The sequence below is a fragment of the Bicyclus anynana genome, chromosome 11 (assembly GCF_947172395.1).
Source record: "Bicyclus anynana chromosome 11, ilBicAnyn1.1, whole genome shotgun sequence".
Lineage (NCBI taxonomy): Eukaryota > Metazoa > Arthropoda > Insecta > Lepidoptera > Nymphalidae > Bicyclus > Bicyclus anynana.
In genome coordinates this window covers 8,666,926-8,687,635 of record NC_069093.1, presented here as the reverse complement: position 1 = coordinate 8,687,635, position 20,710 = coordinate 8,666,926, and the positions used below count along the sequence as shown (strand labels likewise).

Genomic DNA, 20,710 nt, shown 5'->3' with positions numbered 1-20,710 from the left:
ACCACTACCCTATCCTAGGATTTAGGGGTTTGAAAATAGATGTTGGCCGATTCTCAGACCTACTGAATATGCACAAAAAATTTCATCAAAATCGGTTAAGCCGTTTCGGAGGAGTATGGCAACGAAAACTGTGATACGAGAATTTTATATATTAGAAGATTAATGTCAACGACACTTTATAGTATAGATTTGTTACGTGCCTACAAAATCTCCGCAAGAAGTGATCCGAATTTACTTAGTCCACTGAGCGCTCACAAGCACAAAAATTTTGTGTTTACTTACATTACGATATATTTGTGAATATGTACAAGTATATAGCTTTTACACTTCCTGAACTCACAACTCGACATTGTAGACATTATTTATGTATTATTTGAAACTTCCTTTCTTCAGTCTTCAGTCGTTTCCTATGCAACTAAATTAAATTAAGACAATTAGCCACGTTTCTTCGCCTCAGTTTCGAAGCGTTAGTGACTACTGGTAACTATTGGTATAAATTCTTTGATTAACGAACATTAATTTAAAAATATCTTCCAAGATAAAAAATATTACAGGAAAAACACTTTCCAGTAACGAAATACCTACACGGGACGTGTTCGTGTGGCAAACAGTCAAACAACATTCGCAAATTGGATTGCCGATGCCTCGAGGATCGGCGGGTCATAATTGGCCTGGAATTACGAGCAATCTTGTACGCGAGTTTATGCCACCATGGGAAACAAACCAAATTATGACATTCATACATCTAAATCGAAACAATAAAAGATGTTGCGCGATATTGTTCAACTCCGTTTAGACGAAACTTCAATTACACAATTACTCGTAAAATAAATGCTTGGAATGAAGTAGTTTTGTTTTGAATACGTTGTTCTCAGTAAGATTGTTCTCATAATGATGTGTACTAAGTAGTTTTTTATATTGCTTACTTTTAACTTTAATTAATTATGATTTTAAGTGCCTTATATAAATACTAGTAGACGCCGCGCGGTTTCACCCGCGTGGTTACCGTTCCCGTAGGAATATGGAAATAAATGTAGCCTATAGCCTTCCTCGATAACTGGGCTATCTAACAAAGAAAGAATTTTTCAAATCTGACCAGTAGTTCATGAGATTAGCCCGTTCAATCAAACAAACAAACAAACTCTTTAGCTTTATAATATTAGTATAGATTAGTTTGATAACATCCATGCTCTACAGTATAGGCCCTATTAATTTAAAACCATAGTAAATTAAAACCTGGATGCAGGTGGCTCAGTATCGTGATGTTTGGAAGTCCCTACAAAAGGCATTTGTCCTGCAGTGGACGTCCATCGGCTGATATGATGATGATGATGAAATTAAAATTTACGTGCCCCGGTGGCCCAGCGTTTTATTTGTGCAGTACGGCTACAAATCATGAGATTCTGTATTCAGTTACTTGATAAAGACTATACGAACTTAATCAATACCACCAATCCACATTAAAACTCCTATATAATAACATTATACATTTGTTTGAGTTGTGTGGTACCCCCACATCATCACATACGTCTCTGGATCTAGTAAACCGATTTTGAACTACTACTTTCTTTTACCACTAGAAAGCCACGTTATTTACGAGTGTCATGGTCTATATTTCAATCCCATATACTCACAGGAACAGTAACTACGCGGGTTAAACCGCGGGGCGTCAGCTAGTCTCTTATTAAAAAAGGCTTCTCATTAAAAATAGGAAATGATGATGTATTTTTAAATATATTTTAATGAACAAAAAAAGGGCTTATTAAAATTAATGACAACAACGTCAATCCACTTCGGATGCACGTTTAGGTTCCGATATAGAAGATTTTCTGGTGGCTTTGGAGTTCCCGACCATTAGGATGTTGGCTCATTGCCAAGCGGCCGAGGTGCTAGTATATTTGTACGCTTAACATTCAAGGAAGTGTGGAGTCTTGGAATAGTAACACATGGAATGACGAACGGGTCCAAATATATACCTACTAGTACAGGAAATGTAGAAAAAATCGTATAAGATTTGTAAAAGAATTACATGACTCGAGATTTTTTAACCATCGGTAGGGAGCAACACAATAAGGCTTAACTTGAGCACATCGATATTTATCTACAGTTAATGTCATTGAGGTACTATATGACATTAATTGTAGATGAGAATGTCATCTACATTTTTTGACAAATAAACTTTACTGTAAAACTCATAATTTAGGAGAAAAACGCACTCTAAAATATTTGACTTGAGGTCGATGAACCTACTCAAGTTAAGCTTGTTGGTTTGCTCCCTACCGATGGTTAAAAAATCTCGAGTCATGCAATTCTTTAGTCATATTTCCTGAATTCCTGTACTATACCAGAGATCTCAAAAAAGACTGAATTGAATTTAATGGACTATTTAGATGATAATGAATTAGATTCTGCATGAACGTTGCGGTGTAAATAAAACCGGATGTATGAATTTTTATCATTAAAAATGCATTTTGCTTTTTAACGATAAAAATTCATACATCAAGTTTGCATAATCATCTCACTACAGTGAAAATTCTACTTTCTTATCATTGGAATCCTTATTTTGAATAATAGTTATTTTTTTCGTAAATGCCTTTGTGGTTTGTTATCATAAGGATACGAGTTCGAGTCTTGGTTCGGCTTATGTTGAAACCGCTGAGTTTCGAATTTAATCTCTATTTGTTTGAGATTTTGACACTTAGCGGGTGAATGATGCCCTGGGGGTGCCCCCACAACGTCTATGAATTCCACTGTTAGTAATAGGGTCCAGTTTTACCCTATAGATACGGGACCCTACAAATGTTCCTAGCGTACGTACCTACTATGTCATCATTATCAACTCATATTCGGCTCACTGCTGAGCACGAGTCTCCTCTCAGAGTGAGATGGGTTAGGCCAATAGTCCACCACGCTGTCCCAATGCGAATTGGCAGACTTCACACACGCAGAGAATTAAGAAAATTAAAATTCTCTAGTATGCAGGTTTCCTCACGATGTTTTCCTTCACCGTTTGAGACACGTTTAATATTAATTTCTTAAAATGCTCACAACTGAAAAGTTGGAGATACAGTCATGCCTCCAAATCGAAGGCAGAAGATTTCTACACGACATCGTACCGGAACGCTAAATCGCTTGGCGGTACGTCTATGTCGGTAGGGTGGTAACTAAAAAAGGCAGAAGCCTTCCAGCCAGACCTGGACCAATTAAGAAAACCTCAATCAGCCCAGCCGGGGATCGATCGAACCCAGTTGTAAGTCCACCGCGCATACCACTGCGCCACTGAGGCCGTCAAAATTTTTTTTTTTTTTTGGAATTGGAGCAGAGGTCATATCCACTGGGCTATCACGGCTTACCTATGTAGGTTAGCTTAATTTCTCAACTTCAAGTAGGTTTAAAAAGTATTACTAGATTTGAACAGATGTTCAATGTTCACAATGGATGTGCGAGAGATGTACGTGTAAAGTTTCGTAAAGCAGTGATATTGACCGACAAAGCGGTTCGAGGGCACTGTTCGTTGCGCCACGCAACCAGTTCGCTTTGTTGCAACGCTCGTTTATGTTCTAAGTGATTGTATCAGTTATTTGTACTTACGTCTAAAACCAAACACTTTTCACTTTCAAAAAAAAAATCGGTTGTCTGTAAAGTCGGTTTACTGACGATAGTTGAACGTGACAACGTCATAAGAAAATACTGATTTTTGGCTGGTGGGAGGCTTAGGCCGTGGCTAGTTACCACCCTACCGACAAAGACGTACCGCCAAGCGATTTAGCGTTCCGGTACGATGTCGTGCAGACATCGAAAGGAGTGTGGATTTTCATCTTCCTCCTAACAAGTTAGCCCGTTTCCATCTTAGACTGCATCATCACTTACCATCAGGCGAGATTGTAGTCAAGGGCTAACTTGTAAAGAATAAAAAAAAAAATTAAGGAATGGTTGACGAACATTTTTCAAAAGAAAATGTTTGTTTTTCTAAAATACTCTTTAACAATCTTCATAGACCAGAATATACTTTATTTCTTGTAAAAAAAGTTGGCAACCCTAGAGCGAGGGAACGACGCATGACGTCATCTTTTTTCGAGTGTGCAGCCGGCTCCATCGAATTATAAGACGTTGTCACGTCAAAAATCAAACCAATCCTGCGATAAGCTTTTTCATAAATCTGAACCCTAAACAAAGTTTATCAAACTAATTTTGTATACTTAATTGCACATTATCGTCACCATAGTATGACTAAATTGCACTGAAGGTACTTAGTGATTTTTGTATTTTGTAGAAAATATGATGATTTATTTATTTTGCTATCATCCGCGAAAAGTCGACGAACCCACGCGACAACGTCACCCAGGTCCGGCAAAATACTCTCTACGTACGTTTCACCACGAAACCGGAACTTTTGCAATTGCACGTTGTAGAGTCAACATCTCCTGAGGATGTTCCGGTTTCGGGGTATAGCAAAATAAATAAATCATTATTATAATCATGATGAAAACGCAAAGTAACGCCTGCTTCCATCCAACATTTTGTAGAAAAATCAATATAACTTAAAAACCGTAAAATTTCGGCTAACATATATTGCGTTATTTTAGTAGGCTTTTGATGTCAGCTATTTCTCTGTCGTAATATTTACGGGACAACCTGTATATATATTATATGTATTTTCTGTGACATGACCCAATTACCCATATTTAATAAGGTCAAGTTTTAAAACTAAATCAACTATATTACGCAGCTTTGTGCATATCTATTTCATAATTTAAACACCTTCAAACTAAGAGTGAATAGCAGTGGCGAAGGACAGAATTTAGATGATAGTAAGCTGTCCGAAAGAGAAAGAAATTCATAAAGCGTGACATAAACAAACAATGAAAATGCATCGATTTTTAAAGTTAACCCGACGGGAATTGACTTCTATGAACTCTTCGCCGCTGGTGAATAGGCATGTTCTACTTAGACCACATTAATGCTTAAGTAGATTCATAAGAAGATAAAAAAAATCTTCTCATATATGTATACAGTGAGATCCATGAAAACAAAATCACGCGAACAATCAATCCCATAGTTCCGACTCACACGAGTGAAACCAAGAGCAAAAGCTTGTATAAAACGAATGTTTGATCTGTGCGTGTATGGTACAGTAAAAGTTGACATACAACGTATTACACGCGGTGGCACACATTCGCATACGGTGTCACAAGAGCAACCCACACGGACGCTATTAGTGGCACAGTAAACAGGCACAGCGTGCTTGTTTAACAATCGAATCCTATAATAGAGAGCTACCCCTACACTGCAGTACAAACGCCTTGACAAATTATGTATATTACAATATGGTAGCAAATTAAGTAATCAACACCAAAAAAAAAAAATTAAAAATATTTAATTCCGGACTTCTTACGGAAAAAGGAACCTTTATAAGATCAATTTGTTGTCAGTCTGTTTGACTGTCTGTCCGTCAAAATGATGAAAGTGATAGAGATGAAGAGTCTACATTACGCTACAGTACAAACGCCTTGACTAAATGTTGACATTACAATAAGGCAGCAATTAAGTAATCGACACCAAAAAAAATATTAAAAGATATCATTTTAAAGTTCTTCGTACGGAAAAAGGAACCCTTGATGAAAGTGATAGAGATGAAGAGTGCCTACACCTACACTATAGTACAAACGCCTCGAGTAAATGTTGATATTACAATATGGTATCAAATTAAGTAATTAACACCAAAAAATAAACTTAAAAGACGTCATTTTGAAGTTCCGAACTTCTGACGGAAAAAGGAACCCTTATAAGATCGATTTGTTCTCTGTCTGACTGTCTGTCCGTCAAAATGATGAAAGTGATAGATATGTAGAGTACCTAGCTCTACACTACAGTACAAACGCCTTGACTAAATGTTGACATTACAATATGGTATCAAATTAAGTAATTAACACCAAAAAATAAACTTAAAAGACGTCATTTTGAAGTTCCGAACTTCTGACGGAAAAAGGAACCCTTATAAGATCGATTTGTTCTCTGTCTGACTGTCTGTCCGTCAAAATGATGAAAGTGATAGAGATGTAGAGTACCTAGCTCTACACTACAGTACAAACGCCTTAACTAAATGTTGATAATACAATATGGTAGCAAATTAAGTAATTAACACCAAAAAATAATATTAAAAGACGTCATTTTGAAGTTCCGGATTTCTTACGGAAAAAGGAATCCTTATGAGATTAATTTGTTGTCCGTCTGTATGACTGTCTGTCCGTTAAAACGATGAAATTGATAGATATGAAATTGTATAGCTTATTGTTTTGAAATTTATTTACGTTTTATACCAAAAAATTCGGTCTAAAATCTTGCAGATTCCACTGGTACTCATAAAGTTGATGAAACATTTCATGACTATACAAAAAATAATTATTCCTTAAAATTAATACTTCTGGGTAATACTTGACACCCGTTGCCTGGTATTAAAGACAAGCTGCCTTTTCGCGAAAGCGAAATTCCAATAATGTAACCCAAGGTGTACAAAAGTTTTGTTTACATGGCGTGCGCTGCAAAAACTATTGATTTAAGAATAAAATAGTGTACTACAACTTTGCAGAACACATCATTTTCTACAAAAAATGTCGCGACAGCATATATCTATCTTTAATATATAGAGTAACATATCAACATACTGTGGAATATATAAGCTATACTTAAAATCTGACATGTTGGTGAGGCATACGTGCCTGTTATAAGCAAAAAGGTCGAGCGCTACTTTCCACATCTGCCTCATGCGGTACCAGTAACAGTTGAGAGTAAAAACTTGTATGGGCGTTCGGTGTCGCGCACTTCTCGGTTCTCACCCATTGAGATCACGTTTTGAGTTGCCAGTGCAATATTGTTGGCACTTGGCAGTCACGACAAATTATAAAATAAAATTAATTTTTCATTTCATAACTTTATATTTTGCTGTATTTGATAGTGTACTTAATTAAAGTGATGAAATTCATTAACAAGTACAGTAATATCCATTGATTAACAAAGATCTCTTGTGCAATGTTCAAAAGACAAGTATTCAGCTACTCCTGCATTTGTTACCTTGTAGCTTTCGTTTACTTGCCTTTTTTAACGTGACGTCTTGTTTTGTCGTCTATTCGATGGAGCCGGCTGCAAACTCGAATAAAGATGACGTCATGCGTCGTTCCCTCGCTCTAGGGTTGCCAACTTTTTTTACAACAAATAAAGTATATTCTGGTGTATGAAGATTATTAAACAGTATTTTAGAAAACGAACAGTATTTTATTTATTTACTTCTTATGACGTTGTCACGTTCAACTATCGTCAGTAAACCGACTTAACAGAGTACAGACAACCGATTTTTTTGTTTGTCCAACGTTCTTTATTTTTGTTGGCAATACTTCGTTAGCTAGTGTCTTAATCTAATATGATGGACTAGAAAAGATTTGGCACGCACAGTTATGTTTTATGCACCCCATGTCCCAACGTCTTTTACTATGAGGTAAAAGACGTTCTAGACGCTTGAAATTAATTATTATCGTTTATTAAAAATCATTTATTTCATCTCCTAATATACTAATCGGAGCATTCGAGGTCCATATTATTGCTGACATACTTCCATATTATTTTAAGTATATTGTATCAGGAGACATTCAGTCCCATCTGTACAAATATTTTGTAGCATTTTTATGGCGTTACTGACGCAACGACAGACTGCTTCAAAAATAAGACATTCCGGGTGTTATAGCAATGTATATACATTCTATCTATTATAGTTAAGTTATACAATGACTTTTAATGATCCTTAGTGATCGATACTGATGCCAAAAATGCAATCAGTACAATTGTTGTCTGTCTATATGTTCGTTAAGTATAGAAACAAAAACTACTCTACGGATTTTAACGAAACTCGATACAATTATTCTTCATACTCCTGGGCAGGTTATAGTATAATTTTCATCACTCTACGATTACTAGACTGAAGCAGACTTATTTACGCACTAGCTGACGCCGCGCGGTTTTACCCGCGTGGTTCCCGTTCCCGTAGGAAAACGGGGATAATATATAGCCTATAGCCTTCCTCGATAAATGGGCTATCTAACACTGAAAGAACGTTTCAAATCGGACCAGTAGTTCCCGAGATTAGCGCGTTCAATCAATCAAACAAACAAACAAACTCTTCAGCTTTATAATATTATAGTATAGATTATAATATTAGTATAGATTAGGTACATATTTTAGACATTTAAGCACATCAAACGACGCGCAATAAAACCTTTTACAATTTAATTATATTATTAACGCCAAATATTAATAATGAATGATTCCAAATTCGTATTAATTAGTACTAATCGGAATCGGAAGTTTACTATTATGAGTTATTAGATACATGCAATTATGAAAACGAGATCAACATGTATTCAAACACAATATTAACAGCGCTTTCCACCATGTGGTCCAAAACCGGTCCCGACCACAATCGCTTGTTGCCCTAACCAAACCTGTTTAATCATAAACACTATTAAAGTATAAGAAACATTCTCTTTTTTTGTTTAACTATTAAGTACAATTAGCCGGTAGTATTTAACATGAAATCGTATCTAACTCTTAAGTTAATATTTGTCTAAATAAGAAACTTGGTAGCCACAAAAATTCACTGATCGCTATCTAGTGATTTATTAATCGAATATAATAATCGAAAAACGGGAAGTGGGTCAAATTAAGATTCCAAGATTTTTTTACATACATAGTTACAATTGATTGGGGAGGTCGCCATATTGGATTTGTAATGATGTTTCTTAGCTAGTCATGTAATGTCATCAGAACTCAGAGCGTGTGCAAAATTTCATCCTAATCGAAGACCGGGAAGTGGGTCAAATTAGAATTTCAAGATTTTCTTACATACATAGTTATATGTGAAGCTAATATAAAGCGTGTAAAAATGACGTTCTACGAGTATTTTCGGCTGTATGCGTATGTTTTTTAGTATGTTGTTTGGTCCTATTATGGATAGGTATAGTTACCTACCCAAAGTTTGAAACTCTCACAGAGTTGTGGTGATTAAAAAAAATGATGAATTCACATACAAAAAACCGAGAAATTTTTGGATTCGTTACAGATTCTGCTCTGTGGGTATCTCCTAATCCATGTATTTTTCGTCGAAAGCTATTAGATTTAGATAGGTACATCATGTCGCGAGCGTTCGTTAGTATAATAGTGGTTTCAATTTAAAGACGCGGTCTTTGTAATTAATGTACTAAATAACATATTATTACTAATAAACTATTTAATAGTAACAGTATTTATTAATGAAGATAATACTTAAATTAGTTAAACTTATTATAAAAATAAAATATAAGGAAATATAACTACAACTACAAAATTAAAATAAATTAAAATTAAAAGTAATACCTAGAAAAAACTAAATAACTATTATTATAGGTGTCTAGGTACAATACCATTACACAATAGACAAATCTCGCGTTACAAAACATAAATTTTAATATTTATAAAGCATGTAGCCTTGTTTCTTAAATATATTACAATAGTGAGGCGAGGTCGACTTACAACTATGACCGGTAACTGCCTATAAAATATACTCGTAATATAATCGTAACTTATGTCTACGTCTAAGAAGAAATAACCTTGTAACTTACTTGACTGAATAAAGTCTTTTAATGTATGTAAAGGCCCAGTGGATACGACCTCTGTCTCCAATTCCGGAGGGTATAGGGTCGAATCCGGTCCGGGACATGCACCTCCAACTTTTCAGTTGTGTACATTTTAAGAAATTAAATACCATGTGTCTCAAACGGTGAAGGAAAAGCATCGTGAGGATCAAGTCATGTCAAGTCAGCTAGTCCGCATTGGGCCAGGGTGGTGGGCTTTTTGGATTAACTCCTCTCATTCTGAGGAGACTCGATATCAGCAGTGAGCTGAATATGGGTTGATAACGAATGATGATGAATAAATGTAATCACTAATTTTTTTAGAGCTCACCACATCCAATATCATTGGCCATTCAATCATCATTATTACCTATGTCATCAGATCGATAAAATTGAAGATTTTATCTTAATATTTGTGGTTTCTTGAAATTATTCAAAATTCGTTAAATATTAGATAATTAAGTACTTATCTAAGGAGTAATATTCGGTAGATACGGGGACAAAAAGTTATTCGTGTAACATCTTCGAGAAACTTCAAATTATTTGGTTAATAAATAAAAAAACTGCTTAGTCTTTGTAATTAAAATTATTTAGATCATTCATATATTTAGTGTATTATAGATCATGTTAAACGAAATTATCGTGTCGCTAAAAGCTTTTAGTATTTTAAATCCTAATAACGTATTCGTACGTATACGAATTAAAGCGATTACAGTGTACGGCCATTTGCATAAATTTCACAAATTACATCGGATCACCGCTGGACACATTTTGAATGAAAAAGTATTCATCGGCTTTCATAGCCAAGCCAAGGCTGACGAGGATTTGCTCCCGTTCTCACTGCTACTTTCTGTTTGCAAGTGGAATTCATAATGAATAAGTCTACGCCTTGATAGCCCAGTGGATATGACCTCTGTCAGTTGTTTGCATTTTAAGAAACTAAATATCAACAAAAACATCGCAAGGAAACCTGCATACCAGAGAATTTTCTTAATTCTCTGCGTGTGTGAAGTCTGCCAATCCGTATTGGGCCAGCGTGGTAGACTATAGTCTGCCAATCTTCTTAATTCTCTGCGTGTGGGCTATTGGCCTAACCCCTCTCATTCTTAGAGAGAGAGGAGACTCGAGTTTAGCAGTGAGCTGAATATGGGTTGATAATGATGAAGTTAAGCTAAACGTTGAGTTCACGAAATAATATGACAGTGTACCGTTATCATGGATTCAGAGGGCCTGCGATAGGCATCAGACTTATCATTTTATGAAGACTGAAAGTGTGCCAATCTTCTAAATCCACCGCGGATGCCATTACGCCACGGAGGCCGTCAAATGAAAGTATAACTCATAAAGAGTTCTGGACCCTCAGGGCTCAATCGTCCAGATTGAGCCCTGAGGGTCCAGAACTCTAGACCCTTAAACTGCTACCTTCCAAACTCACCAATTAAAATCAACAATATGATTAAAGGTCACCACAGTGGTTTTTCATAATTGAAAACAGGCAGACAGGAGCATTGGCTCGCACTCTTTCAGATTTTATAAAATGTGGCCTATCTTGCTATCACCTACTCTCATTCTACAATGCTTTATGCATAATTTACATTGTGTTATGATATTACATATTGTAAACGATATTGTCACAGTGTTTTATATAACAGGCAGTAATTGCTGTGAAACACGAACGAAACATGACATGCTAACGTAAACATTAAAAACAAAAGACTTCAACGAGCTACGAAAACGAATTGGCGTGCAAAAATGCTTGCATTGGGGACACTGAAAAAATTGTTGCGTACGAAATGTTTGTTAAGAATCTGCGTACCTACGAATATGTACTAAATTCTGTGTTGATTGTATGGCTAGATATGAAATCCAATAGAATAGAATGATCTGATTTCACACTTACAGACATATCACAGGTTTGATACCTATTACGATTATTAAAATAACTTCCAAATATCCTTACAGAGCCTTGATTTTTCAAAATATTGATGCTTCGACCTTCGATGAGTACCTAGATCGTTTTTATATAAAAAAGACTTTCTTTAATTACCATACAGTCCTCAAAATAGGCACTACATTTACGAAGTGCACGTATTTATTTAAACATATGGTTATGGCAAGATCCGCTTGCATTGCCTGATTGCTTGCAAGATCAACATCTGGCACTTTTCATGCACTTCCTTTTGTGAACCAATACATCTTTCGCCTTTCTCCAAATCCACATGTTAACATGGCCGACAAAACAAACCGAACAAACGTTTCTATTTAATTCCGATCGTTCCGTAAACGGCGCAACGTTTATGTGCTATTGTTTTTGTATCTGCCTAAAACAGCTTTTGTTTTTGTGTAGGCGTTCGAGTGAAACTGAAGAGGACTTTCAAAGTCACTACAAACTAGTTCATAGACGTGGTTTACGTGTTTTGTACCTACCCTACTTATTATGTTTCTAACGACAGGTTTTCATTGTAACCTTTCCTTTTTCACACCAGTTTTAAATTTTCCCTGTTTAAATTAAACTTGGTACCTACACATCTAAGCGTTGGAGATAAATCTTACCTGAGAGGAATAGGTTGAAAAGGAAACCGATGCACTGGTGGATGCGGGGAGACGATGGGCGCCGGCGGGGGCACAGGCACCGGCACGGGCATGGGCACCGGCATGGGCACCGCCAGGGGCGGCGGCAGTGTGCTGTAGGGCGGCGGCGGCGCGCTCTCCAGCGCGTCGGGCCCCCGGGGCGCGCGCACCCGCCGCGCTCGCCGCCGCCGCGCCGGCTCCTCCGTCTGGCACTCCGCGCTGGCGACACTGCGCTCTCTCTCCGTCTGCACCGCACTGTTCACGGGCCCCGGTGGCGCATCCTGCACCTGCACTATGTTCACATTGCACACGTTCGCGCGACTCGGCTCGCCGGGCACTCGCACGGACACCGAGTCGGATTTCCGCAGCGGCGCGGGCGCCGGCACGGGCAGCCGCATCTCGTGGGAAGTGATCGCGCGGTACGACGCGCGCGCATGTCGACCGCCGCTGGGCGACTGGCGCGCCCCGGCCCCCGCCAGCGCGCCATCGGTGCGAGAGCGCGCGAGGGGCGGCGAGCGGCAGTCGTAGGGCTGCCACAGCAGCGACGAGAGCGCCTCGGCCGCGGACAGAGGCGCGCTCATCTCGCCACCGCGCGCCGCGCCCGCGCCGCCGCACTCGCCCGCCCGGCCCGGGGCCCGCCACCGCTCCTACCTGCACAGATAATGCTTTTCTACAATACCTTTCGAAGGACCTTTTTTTAAGTTAGTCTGTAAAGTAAAAAAAACGCACTCTTATAGTACCTATATATGTATAGAGAATTAAGTGAAGTCGTCCACTGGTTGGCACTTCTCAAGGCACTTTTGAAAGTCTATACAAGAGGCCCAGGAAAGGATTAATTGCTAAATTCCGTTTGGAACGTTTCAACAGTTAACCTAGCAATAAGTGACAAATCAAAGAAGCTCATTATAGCTTTTACGAGTAGCTCTAAAAATAATTGTAAAATAGGCATTTAAGTTGGTATGTCTGTAATGCCTTACTGTACTACTAATGCCTTATTTTATACCATTTAATTTATGCCTTCACTAAGTACTTATCTATAGCAGTTAATTGCAACATAAACCTTTCAATATAATATTTTAAGTACACATAATTTGGTAGGCATAATAGATAATTAAGCTATTCAGAATTAATAACTAAATCCATTAGCAATCCCTGTCTACAGCTACATCATTATTAAATATGTTCTTTCATTATCTGTTCCAAACAAACACAAATAGCTTCGTTAGATATTATTTTTAAAACTCTGAAGTAATTAGGGATGTTCTGAGCACTGAAGAGCGGAAGTGCATTGTTTGTATGCAGTTAGTTGAGACTTTGAAGACAGATTACTCCAGTAATATAATCACCGGTACACTACAGAAAGAGGGCCTACAATAGCCAGATGTACCTCATTATATGAAAGCTGAAAGCTTGTCAGCTCATACCTATTCTGTTAAGTACAGTAGTCAATTATGGAGTTCCAATCGCGGTAGCTTTGGAAGCTAGCAGGTTTCAATCTAGATCCTTATTTTTTCATTATAAAACGTATATTAGCACTCTTAATTGAACTCGGTATAAAACGTAATTGTTTAATACTTTCTACAGAATATCATTGGGAATCATACCTCGTATATTATCTCATCATCTCATCATAGCTTCGTGTAACACTTCACTAAAGACCTTTAAAGTTTGACCTTTAATATTGTATTCCAAAGGTTTGTTATGATACTACGTAAGTATCTGACAACTGGGGAGACCATTTCTCAAATGCCGACGAAAATAAAGCCATATGCGTTGATGGTTGAGGGTATGGACACTTAAAATCTGATAGCTTCTAAAGCAATGGTACTCAATTTTTTTCTCAAAAGAGCCACAAACACGTGTTATTCATGGTATCACGGGCCGCAAAAAATAAATATTTTTTTTTACATTAATTAATTTCTTAGTTTTTCGCAATAGTTTTTAAATTGTATATAAATTTAAATAAGCCAATAGTATCGTCTCTGAAATCAACTACGCGCAGGTAATAAGTACAGTGTACACGTTAAAAAAAAGATTCCGATGAATAGAATGAATTGAAACGCGTGAGGCGTCAGGCGACTACTGGTGGTTGAAAAGTGCGTGGGGTTAGTTTTCAAAACGGTTTATTTACTTTACTTTCTTAGATGGGCCAACAACTGAATCCCAGAGGGCCGCAGGTTGAGTATAGCGGTTCTAAAGGTACTACAATCTGAAACTCCACAATGGGCTACTGTACTTATGCTCGCAGAAGCGTATGCTAACATTTTTTTTAGCCTTTTATAATGAAGTATGTCTGGTTATGCAGGCTCTTAGTCTTAGTCTAACAACTTTGAATACACGAACGTCCGGTGTTTTACAAAGTTTCACTTAACATTAAGTACAGTAAGCGCTGGTGAAGCTATAATCATTGCAAATATCGTTTTTACGACATTGCACGTGTGCACTTTATAACGGTTCAATAAACCTTCCCTCTGCATGTGCCACTAATACAAAATAGGTGTAGATTACATGTACAGTTCCTGTGCAAGATAATGAGTCTATTTTCTACACTCAGTTATTGAACGTATAAAGTATGTTATATAATCTATAATATACCTACTCATATGTATGTTACATATGAGTATATTATAGATTAGGCAGTGGCGTAATGTTGACTGTTCAAGACGTGGGCACACCTTGAAAACCTACCTACCTGCTCCCAAGAATCTAATTAAGGGAAGATGACAGTTTTTTAAATTAAGAGTATGCTAAAAGTAGACCAATTTTGTAAAAGGAACCGGGTATCTGCAATCATTACTTTCAGAGCTACAGGGATTTAAAGGGTCAGAACTAATGACGTTGTAGATAATGTAATGATCGTTAGATTTGTATGTGAGTTCAAACAAAATTAATAATATCTTTGTTATTTGTGCGTTTATGATTACAGTTACTATATTAAAAAAATGTCACATTTAATGTAAGGAAACTAAAACTGTATGAATTTTCATCTAATTACGATAAAAGATTTTTTTTATATTTTAGATTTTAAAACCTATTAGGTTTAGAAATTTTATAATCTCATTTATTTTGCAAATATCCAGACAATCTTTGCTTTTTATGTATAAATTAGTTATCATTGACCTTATTTACCCGAATGTATCATAAAAATCAATATATTCAAACCTAGTCATCATCCCCATTATATAAAATTCTCACTGGACCGTTTTTATAATTTTGTTTTATTATAAAAAAAATCTTAGAAATAATAGTTACTAATAGCTAGTAATCTCTAATTGTAATAATACCAAACAGCGAGGCCCATTTCATAGCGAGACCGTGGGCGAGGGCCCGCAACCATGCCTAGCTACGCCACTGCTTTGAGGCAAATGATATTCGAGTAACAAAAGATAGGTGTTTTAACATCTTTATACTCCTACATAAACAAAAATCTGTTGGAAATTCTAAAATAACGAATTTTATTTTATTTATTAAATTGTAAATTCCAAAATCTGCTTCGTTGCCTCATTGATCTAGTAGTTAGACTCTGAGGTTCCGGATATTGAGTTTTTCTTTTTCTAAATCAATTTTCATTTTCAGTTAAAATACTGTGGAGAAGTGCTACAACCTGGATCTCAGAGAGCACGTTTAGCCGCCGAGTCTGGTCATTATCGTGAACATCATTCTGATAGTGGTCACTGGTCACTAATTAATTTATTATCAGCCTAAGCCCGTCAACCTGTACAGGAGCAGCGTTGTTTTTTTATTCTTTACAAGTTAGCTCTTTATACAATCTCACCTGTTGGTAAGTGATGATGCAATCTAAGTTGTTAGGAGGTGGATGAAAATCCACACTTTTGTCGGTTTCTACAGGGCATCGTACCGGAACGCTAAATCGCTTGGCGGTACGTCTGTGTAAGTAGGGTGGCAACTAGCCACGGCAGAAGCCCCCCACCAGCCAAAACCCTGTGCTGACAATTAAGACGAAAACTTTATTTTAATACTAGCGAACGCCTGCGACGCGGCTAGTAGTACTCTATGCCACGGTAACGTTTGTTGTTACAAATGGTATAAGTAAAATCTCAAATTGCGAAGAAATGTATAGAATTCGACCAGTTTTATTATAAGTATAGATGCCACCCATTCGCGTACACTTACAGAGCTTTGAACTTTCATAATCCGTCCAACAGCAAGCTTGTTAAACAAATAGCACCGTGTTACGTGTTACTTTGCGGTTTGATTCGGTTCAGTACTTTCTTTCATTACGCAACGCGGTATCCGCTCGACTTAATTCTCATACTGTTCTGGGCTCGGCTAATCTTTTGTTCACCACTTGTCTTGGAGATTACTTTCTTGCTGTGTTATTTGCATCGCAAGTAAACATTTTAGAACCTCTTCTTTGTTATGGGTGTCATGCTGTTTTAACACGTGTTATGAGTGCTTTTCTATTTTTTCTCCAGACACTACCTATAAAGATGACCTAACAAACATAACAAAAAATAACCTCTAACTAAATGCGAAAATGTACGTCTATAGAAGGCATATACCCAATGAGGGGTAGTTAAATATATATTTAGGTAGTTAATTATATATTTAATTAATTAGAAATGAGACTAAAATACAAAACTTAAAACAAAACTAACATATTTATTTATAGTTGTTATCAACTAATATTCGGCTCATTGCTGAGCTCGAGTCTCCTCAGAATGAGAAGGGTTACGCCAATAGTCCACTACGCTGACCCAATGCGGATTGGCAGACTTCACACACGCAGAGAATTAAGAAAATTCTCTGGTATGCAGGTTTCCTCACGATGTTTTCCTTCACCGCTTGATACACGTGATATTTAATTTCGGAGGCAGAGGTCATATCCACTGGGCTATCACGGCCTTATATATCGTAACACACTAACATAGAAAAAATAAATTTATAACTGCTAAAGTTATCAAATGTGAAACATGTTAAATTTAAAAATTCAAAGAATAATAAAGGCTTTTAAATTAAATTAAATGCGAAAATTTCAAATAAAATAGATGGATGAAACTTAATGATGCCAGAGCGTCTGAGCAGATTTGAATGAATAAGGCACAAAGATTATTTCACCATTGCCACGGGGAAAAGGTTTTATGGAACATTTTATTATTATCTTCTTCTTCTTCTTTGAGTCCTTTAACACATAGCTGTACATAGGGCCGCAACAAACTTTCCAGGTGGATCTATCGCGAACTGCTCTCTTGATCCACGATAGACCGGCAGCCTTCAAGTCCGCTTTAATAGCCTACTTCCAAGTTGCCTTTGACCTACCAGTTACCACGTTTTCTCCTGCCTCCACTCTGATTCTGAGAACTCCAGTACAACACCAGATGATTGGTGTTAGACAAGCCCTATCCACTTACTGCGGTTTATTTGGTCGAAATTACGGGGTTCTTTAGCGAGGGTCCAGACCTCATGATTGGAGATTGTGGTAGGCCAAAAGATACCGAATATGTATCGCAAGTAAGTAGGTAATGAACACATGTGGCTTATTGATGAAGTGGGCATTGGCGTGCACTTCATACATACAAGAACTCACTGCCTACCCTAAGGATTCATCAAGAACCTTTGTTATTCTCTACAAGATACCCCTTGACTACTTACTGATGGTAAGTGATGATGCAATCTAAGATGGAAGCGGGGTAACTTGTTAGGAGTAGAATGAAATCGACACTCCTTTTGAACCGGTTTTGGGAAGGAATTTCACCTACAGCTTGTACAATTTCTACTATAATGCATAGGCATACCCTAGTTAAAAACCTTCTGCACGCCACTGGAGGTGGGTAGTGTACTTCCAGGTTTCGTAGCCATATAGCAAGACATTATTATACAGATAGCGAAATTGCATAGGAACAGAAGTTTAACATTATTATGCAAACGTTGTAAAGAACAGAGATTTATCCTACGGAACTTAATAAAGCAGGATGGCGCTTATATAAGAATGTGCTTAAGCTTTAGTTGGCGCTGAAACTTTATGAAATTTTAATATTAGCCTCGCTTTGCTAAATATTTTGAAGATCGCTGAACATATTTTTCTTTTATAAGTCTTTTGTAAATCGTATGTATGGTATTATAGTCGGGAAAAAATTTTAATAAAAAAAATTCAACCGACTTCCAACTCAAAAATTAACCTAAACTAAAAAGCAAAAAATAACATCTTACCTATGTGCTACCTTCTGATCAGTTTGAAGGCGGTGCCAAGCCAGTGATGTTTTAATTCAAGCCGTTTAAATTACACAATTTCTGTGGTTCTTTCTGAAACGGCTTTAATTAAAACATGACACTGGATTGGCACCGCCTTCAAACTGATCAGAAGGTAGCACATAGGTAAGATGTTATTTTTTGCTTTTTAGTTTAGGTTAATTTTTGAGTTGGAAGTCGGTTGAATTTTTTTTATTAAAATTTTTATTTTTTAATTTTTAGCGTTAGCACACCTACTGAGTGTGAACAAAAATTAATAAGCAATTAGTTGAAACGTTATTTTCTTATGATAAGTATCTAAGTCCAACAATCCCAATTTTAAAAATACTACCTTGTTATGGGTTGAGTTAATAAATAACAGAAGCTAGTCCAATTAACAATGAGTTTATTTTATAACTACAACTATACAGATACAATTACTTCAATAATACTACTGCTAACTACTTTACTAAAACTAACTACTTGACTACTTAAAACTATGGTTGGACGCCAGGAGAGTTTTGTGGGGTTGTTGTTAATGTTCACAGGCACCCTGCCAGGCCTAATAGTGTTAGCTCATTAGAGCAGACCCTCAGGGATCCGTTTGGATGATACCTCGTACCGAGAAGGCGTTGCAGTAGGCTACCGACAATAGAACAAAGCATGAATGACAAAATAATATCGAACCTATCGTAGATCTTGCGCATGACTTAACCTACTACTCACCCCGCTAAGCACGATGACAAAACACACCAAAACTAATGAATTTCAAATCACTGAATTGTTCTGCAATTACTCAATCAAAACTAAAAGTAACGTGCTAATTATTTATTGCACTACAAAATGTCAGTACTGTGACACGGAAGCCACCGTGCGTTTTTCACAGACGACCGTCGCTCCACAGCACTACACCAATATGGCCGAAACAAATTGAATTGCCTTTTGATATACGAGTATTAAATTAGCTGCTTTAATATCACATCAAAATGTCTACTGCTCTCAAATCGATAGGAATAATTTAAAAAAGTACAAATGTGTTATAACAGAAGTGAGGTTTGAACCCGCGGTCGCGATTCCATAGACGCAAGCATTCACGCCGCTGCGCTGTCCGGTCATTACTTATTATTGTGAAAATATGCAAGGTACTAGTACAATGTACGTCCTCGTTACGAGAATCACGCGCAGTTTAAAGTACTTATTCATAATAACCTTAACTCATATACAAATTTTCACTCCCCCTTTAATATTCAGAAAAACGTGAAAGGTGACTGTCCTCCGTCTTCATCACCAGACCCCCTATGGAGTCACAATCCATATGGGTGGAAAGTTCTCATCAATATAAAATTTATCAAGTCCAAACACAAGGTAGCTACTGTGAACCGTCAAGGAGATCCCTTAACTCCCCTTCATCTTCATCACCAGACCTCTAATACAGTCACAACCTATTCAGGTGGAAAGTTCTCATCAATACAAAATTATCAAGTCAAAACACAAGGTAGCTACTGTGAACCGTCGAGGAGTTCCCTTAACTATCCTTCGTCTTCATCACCAGACCCCTAATACAGTCACAACCCATCTAGGTGGAAAGTTCTTATCAATACAAATTTATCAAGTCCAAACACAAGGTAGCTACTGTGAACCGTCGAGGAGTTCTCTTCACTGTCCTTCGTCTTCATCATCAGACCCTTTATACAGTCACAACCATCTAGGTGGAAAGTTCTCATCAATACAAATAAATCAAGCCCAAACAAAAGGTACCTGCTGTAAATCGTTGACGAGTTCCATCGTCTGTGTATCGGCTCCATCATCAGACCAACTCCAGACCTACATAAAATTGTAGTGGTTTAAAATACCTTATGGAAATACTAACAAACGCACTAGCCGTCCCTACGATTTTCGAAAGTTCCTCTCAATTTCTCCAGGATGCCATCATCAGATCCTGACATGAAAAAAATGGGACCACCCTGGAATCAAACCCTTCAAAACAAAAAAAGAATTTTTAAAATCTGTCCACAAATGACGGAATTATCGCTGGACATACATAAAAAAAAAAAAAAAAAACATACATACAGCCGAACGTAGAACCTCCTCCTTTTTGGAAGTCGGTTAATAAAAATACATAAAACAAGTTTTTAACTGACATTATTTCTGTAAGAGAACTTAACTAACTAACTCCAGAAGGCTCCAGCCTACTTAGCCTGCTGGTAAATCCACCACTGATGATAGCCTAGTCGATATGATGCCTACGTAGGTTATAATCCAGTCCGGCGTATGCATCTCCAACTTTTCAG

At 37.2% G+C, this 20,710-nt stretch overlaps 1 protein-coding gene and 1 long non-coding RNA gene across 2 annotated transcripts in view; both read right to left on the bottom strand.

Moving 5' to 3' along the window:
* LOC112048144 (uncharacterized) overlaps positions 1 to 12,826 on the bottom strand; it is a 178,098-nt gene extending 165,272 nt beyond the window's left edge. Inside the window, exon 1 of the mRNA XM_024085549.2 lies at positions 12,213 to 12,826. Coding sequence (XP_023941317.2) covers positions 12,213 to 12,811 — 599 coding nt within the window. The 5' untranslated portion in view covers positions 12,812 to 12,826. The remainder of the gene's footprint in view (positions 1 to 12,212) is intronic.
* Positions 12,827 to 18,808: 5,982 nt separating this feature from the next.
* On the bottom strand, positions 18,809 to 19,583 carry LOC128198491 (uncharacterized). Its single transcript, XR_008251251.1, has 2 exons — positions 19,146 to 19,583; positions 18,809 to 19,061 (listed from the first exon to the last, which is right to left on the bottom strand). It is a non-coding gene; the product is annotated as an uncharacterized LOC128198491 (long non-coding RNA).
* Between the last annotated feature and the right edge of the window lie 1,127 nt (positions 19,584 to 20,710).